This window comes from Nanorana parkeri, unplaced genomic scaffold, assembly GCF_000935625.1.
Source record: "Nanorana parkeri isolate BGI_ZX_2015 unplaced genomic scaffold, ASM93562v1 scaffold3258, whole genome shotgun sequence".
Lineage (NCBI taxonomy): Eukaryota > Metazoa > Chordata > Amphibia > Anura > Dicroglossidae > Nanorana > Nanorana parkeri.
In genome coordinates this window covers 11,761-17,381 of record NW_017309526.1, presented here as the reverse complement: position 1 = coordinate 17,381, position 5,621 = coordinate 11,761, and the positions used below count along the sequence as shown (strand labels likewise).

The 5,621-nt window shown below is 42.8% G+C and overlaps 1 protein-coding gene across 1 annotated transcript in view; it reads right to left on the bottom strand.

Moving 5' to 3' along the window:
* Positions 1 to 403: 403 nt before the first annotated feature.
* The window catches only part of DOHH (deoxyhypusine hydroxylase/monooxygenase), a 15,390-nt gene continuing 10,172 nt past the window's right edge, over positions 404 to 5,621 (bottom strand). The window contains exons 3-4 of the mRNA XM_018574822.1: positions 2,594 to 2,831; positions 404 to 724 (exon numbers count right to left, since the gene is read on the bottom strand). Coding sequence (XP_018430324.1) covers positions 408 to 724; positions 2,594 to 2,831 — 555 coding nt within the window. The 3' untranslated portion in view covers positions 404 to 407. The remainder of the gene's footprint in view (positions 725 to 2,593; positions 2,832 to 5,621) is intronic.

Below are 5,621 nucleotides of genomic sequence, written 5' to 3'. Positions count from 1 at the left end.
GAGTAGCAAGTCAGGGTATTGTCCAGTTATTTATGTAATTTATTTTTCTATTTAAATTACAATGCAGTTTATAGACCAAAAAAAAACCTTCCCATTAAAGAAACTAAACAGGGATTCTAACCCCTGGTCACTATATTTATAATGTAAAAAAAAGAGATTTGGCTTTAGAGAAGCATAAAATACATTGGTTAACAATGCTACAGAGAAAACCTACACATATAGGAATAAACTATGCTAAAATCAATAAGGTAAACTGGGAATCCATACATTTTTTTTTAAAGTTCTCGGTGCAAAGTATCCTGCCAGTATTCCAGACTGGCAACTGAGAGAATAAAATTGAAAATTACACAAGCAAAAAAACAGTATTGTATCCAACTGTATAGAAAGAGGGAAAATGTTGAAATGACTTAAGCCAGCTCCTGCATTTGGTTTAAACTGTATGCATACTGAAAGTCTCCGCTGTTCTCGTAGTTGTACATATCCAAAGCCACCTCACAGCTCTCTCTCACCACTTGTTCCCCATCATTTATATGATCCCGAAGTGCTTCTAAACAGTCTTCTCGTGCAATAGAGCCCAACGCTTCAGCACACTCATGGCGCACCATAGGGTTCTCTTCCATCAGGTCCAATGCTGCCGCAAGCCCTGGGACCGCTGCCTCATGCTGCATTTGACCCAATACATATCCAATTTCATGGCGGAACAGAGAGCCTCCGCATTTTAAACCTGGAAAGGAGAACAAAAAATTGAGACTAATCAAATGAAGACACTCAAATATTGCTACCCTACCAATTTGTATAAAGCATATCCAACACCTGTGTGAAACCAGCAAAAAAATAAAATAAAAATAAAAACCAGGACAGGAGTAAAAGCAGACAATTAAAATGAGATTGCATATAAAATCAGCAGTGTATAAAACACCAAGCAATGTATTTTTAAAACATAACTTTAGAAGTGTTAGTGTTGGATTTGATGAACATAGGTAAGTTCTAAAATTTATTTCCAATACATCAGTTTGAGTAAGAGTACACTTCCTTGAAAATAGGACAAACCATAGAATAAACTGATCCTGTGTAGCCGACGGAAACACAAAAAAACTGACTTGGGATGGAAGGAGGAGTCTATTTATTTAATGTGGTTGATGTGTTTCCTGTTGCAGGCAGGCGGAGCTTATATATCTCGATGGCTCTCCTGGAAGATGACTGGGGAAAATGAATTAAGATGCAGGTAAAGGCAGGTTATGAACATGCCTTGCAGAAAAGTAGAGGCGAGCGGGACAACAAGGAGAAAGAAAAAACAAGGTCCAGTTAATTGTTTAAAGCAATCCCACTGACTTTAAACAATTATACTGCCAAATGATTTTTCTGAAATGATTTTCTGGAAAATCATGGTACAATGATGCCCATTTCCTCAGAAGAGCATCAAAGGGTGTAAAGCAGTAGTTCTTAACCTGTGTAACCTCAGGACCCACATGCATCCTTGGTCATTAAGTCACGACCCAAGTCGCACTGCAGTGGAATGCACAGCATTGCGGTACCGCACCTTCCGGTTAGGGTCATTGAACTGTGGCCAGGAGGTGCGTTTGGTGTGCCATTCAAATGAATGGCACCAGAACGCATACCCCATAGGTCTTATTTTCAGGGTAGGTCTTATATTACAGAAATCCCTGAAGATAGTGCTAGGTCTTACTTTCGGGCACAGAGCTGTTCAAATAACGCACTGTACTAGTGTGAACGGGCCATCAAAAACACTGACACACACAGCAAAAGAAAAACAAATTTATTTTTTAAGGTCCACCCAGTCTCCCTATCCTATGAGAACTGGAATGGATCCTCAGCCAGGGGTCCAGTGTGGGCTGCTGTGCTAGAGCTCCATCTATATGTGCATTGCTTGTACAGCTCCCTTGCACATCCTGCAGAGGTGTCAGGAGCCAGAATGTGACATCGCTCCGGTCCAGGCACCTCTACAGGACATGCAAGGGAGCTGTAAGCAATGCACACATGGATGTAGCTCCCTTGCGGCCATAGCTCCAGCCCACCCCACCTCAAGGGCCAGGCACTGTATTCTGAATGGCTGATTTTTGCAAGAACTGACAGTGCTGTGCTAGCGGGAGACTGAAGAGCCTCTCACCTAGAAAAGTGGTAGGCATGCCGCGACCCACTGAACACGGGTTCGCGACCCACTTTTGGGTCATGACCCACCAGTTGAGAACCAAGGGTGTAAAGAATACCTGTTATGGTACGCTTTTACAAGTGAAAGATGGGTAATTTCACATTACTGAAGCCACCAGTGGAGTGACGTCATAGGAAGGAAACTTACATCTCAGGACACTGTCATCTACTTGGGTGATTCTCACCCTTCATGGAGGTCCTATGCATCCAACCCAGAAAGTATAAGAGGAAAGATTGAGCTTGGGCCTTGTCCTTACCAATAGGAGCCAGTTAGGGATAAGAAAGCAAATGCAGAGATTAAGGTAGAAGGGACTTTGTAAAGGTTTCTGCAATGCTCTCGTCCCTTTTAAGGTGGCAGGCAATACCTCTATCTAAGCGGTCATGAAACAGAAAATTAAAACAAAAAACTTTGTGTATGCCTTACCATCTGTTAAAGCCAAGACTGCCTCCTGCCCGCCAATATTGCGAAGTGCAAACATTGCACGATAACGTTCAAATAGTGGCAAGTTATCATTTAAAAGGTTATCACGCAGAGAAGCAATGTCTCTTTCTGTAGAGGGTGGCGCAGGGTCTATGGAGGAGTAAGGATTATTGTCAGGGGCATCAGGATGTTCTTGAAGCCACTCTATCCGGTGCATGGCAAGTTGACATGTTTCTGCTACCTGGAGAGTAAAACAAAATTATATTTACCTGTACAGTGACAGACCGAGACATTACAAATGATTATCTGTATATAAACACAGACTACATTTTTAAATTCCCCCACAAACTTTAGCCAGCAGGAAATAACTACTCTACTTTCACATATTTAAATTGTATACTTTTAATACTGGACACATTTTGCAAAAACATGAACAAGGGGAGAAAAAAAAATATAAGAATCCAAAAAACTGACACGTTTAAACAATATTTCACACTGACTACTAACATTTTATATATTTTAAGTGTATATGCGAGTCTGCACCCCAGATTCCTTGGGAGGGAAATGGATGCAGTACTTGGGAAAACCAATCGATTCTGGGGGTTGTTAAGGCATTTTATTTGCCCTTGCTGGTGATGTATCCACCGCCTGTGTGTTAACAAAGCTCTTCACTATTATTTAACATTAGTGGGCCTGTACTTAAAAGATCGAAAGAGCAAGGTTTCACACCCCAATACAGTAAATTGTAAAGAGCGTTAAGTAACCCACTTTCGGGTATGCAAGGATCCGAAAGGGGGGGGGGTGGGGCTTTAAAGAAACACTTTAGCTCTCAATAAAAACTGTAGAAAATCATTAAATAACAATATCCATACATCAAAGGATCTGATCTTGTATTGTATTGTGATTGTAATGTCTTCCTTAAATTGTAAAGCGCTGCGCAAACTGTTGGCTCTATGTAAATCCTATATAATAACAAAAACACAGTTGAAGGATTGGTTGGATAAATAACAATACAATTAGTATTACAAATAGTATTTTCATCTTATTTGGCTGGCCGATTGGCAGACTAGTCCACGGCTAATTTATCCCCCTGAGGAAGCTCCATCGGGCAAAACATGTTGGGGTACTTAGAAGAACCAATGCATTTATCCAATCCATTATAAACATCATTTATCCAACCAATCCTTCAACTGTGTTTTTTAATAAAATCCTTTGATGTATGGATATTAATACATTATTTTCTACAATTTTTATTGAGAGAGCTAAAGTGTTTTGTTTTAGGGCTGGTAATGATTAAAATTTTCATGTTCGATTAATCAAAATTTTTTTAAATCGATTAATTATAATGCACATACAGATCCAACTACATTGGCCTACACACACACACACAGTATGAGAGGAATTTATCAAAACTGAAGCAAAAGTATCTGGAGCAGTTGCCTATGACAAGCAATCAGCGTCTCTTCAGTTTGTTCAGTTAAGGTTTAAAAATAAAAAAGGTAGATGCTGATTGGTTGCCCTCTATGTATGTTATGACTTTCAGGGCTAGTTCACACCAGTTCCACTGCGTTCGCCCGTTTCGTGCTGGAACACACTGGGATTGCATCTCGGCCGCCTCACTGCATTCTGGGGCGGGAGGGGGCGTGTTGTTGCATTAAAGTCAATGGCAACGCAGGTATGCCCTCCGGCCGCAGTGTGATTTCCGGAACACATGGCAAATCAATGTCAGTGTTCTGGTCTCTCTGGGCCCCCCAAACTGGCGGAACACCAGGGCCCGGTCGCAAATGCGACTGATGCAGCCCTGGTAGTTTCGCCAGTGCCGGTATCTGCATTTAGTATTGGGTCATTTTCACGAGTACGAGTGCTTGTGAAAATGCCCAGTATTGGCACAGGTGCATCCCTACTTAATATAATGTATTGCTGGGACTTGCAGTCCTGCATAGTTGGCGGTATTCAGCATTGCTGTATAATCATTATACATCAATGCAGAACACCACCAGCTATACAGGACTACAAGTCTAAGCAATACATTATAATGTAAATTAGAATACCCCCAGTTTAAACCCCCCCCCCCACCAGTTTAAACCCCCCCCTTTCCCATCTAGCCTTCGCCCAGCCTTAACTGACTCCTGCAGCAGCTGCTTCATCTCGGCGGCCAGAGGGTCCTCTCCCAAGAGACAGGTGACCGAGACAGGTGACCGAGACAGCCTCCTCTCCCCGCACAGCTGCCCGTACATTCTACTGCTACGGGTGGCATAGCGGCTCTGCTTCCTCTCAGGGCCCCCCCGAACAGGCGGAACTCCTTGGCTAACGAAGGGAAGGAGGAGTCCGGTGACGTCACGGACATTGATGTCACCGGACTCCCCCCCCCTTCCCTTCGTTAGCCGATGGAGCCACTTGGGGAAAGGGAGGAGTCCGGTGACATCACCGGATCTCTGACGGAACTCTCGGAAGACCCGGAAGCCGGCGGAGGTGAGTACCGATCAAAAGAATTTTGATCAATCAAAAAAAATTAACGATTAAATCGAGGGATCGTTAATTTCCGCAGCCCTGGTTTTTTTTTTAAAGCCCCCCCCTTTTCGGATCCTTGCATACCCAAAAGTGAGTTACTTATCACTCTTTCCAAAGCTCTTCACTATTGTTCCACAAATTAACAGCAGCTGTCATAGCCACTCACAACCGCTGCTTCTCGAATAAACCAAATAACTTTGAAAAATATGGGAGTAGAACCCCTGAAATATTTGATCCTCTGGAACCGGGACAACAACGTCCTGGGACACAAGATTTTGGACACATGCCCATAATGCCACTGCCTTTAAGCGATCTTTTGGCCGAGGCGTAAGGAAAAAAGTTTGTGGAGGGAGAGCCTGAAACTCCAACCGAACACCCTCTCTTATTAAATCTAGTATGTACTGATTTTGTGTGATTTCCACCCACTGGGGAAGAAAAAGAGAAAGTCTCCCTCCCACTTTCAATGTGGCGTCATTTTGACTCCTTGTTGGAGGAGTCAGGAGGAGTAAAGAGCAAACCT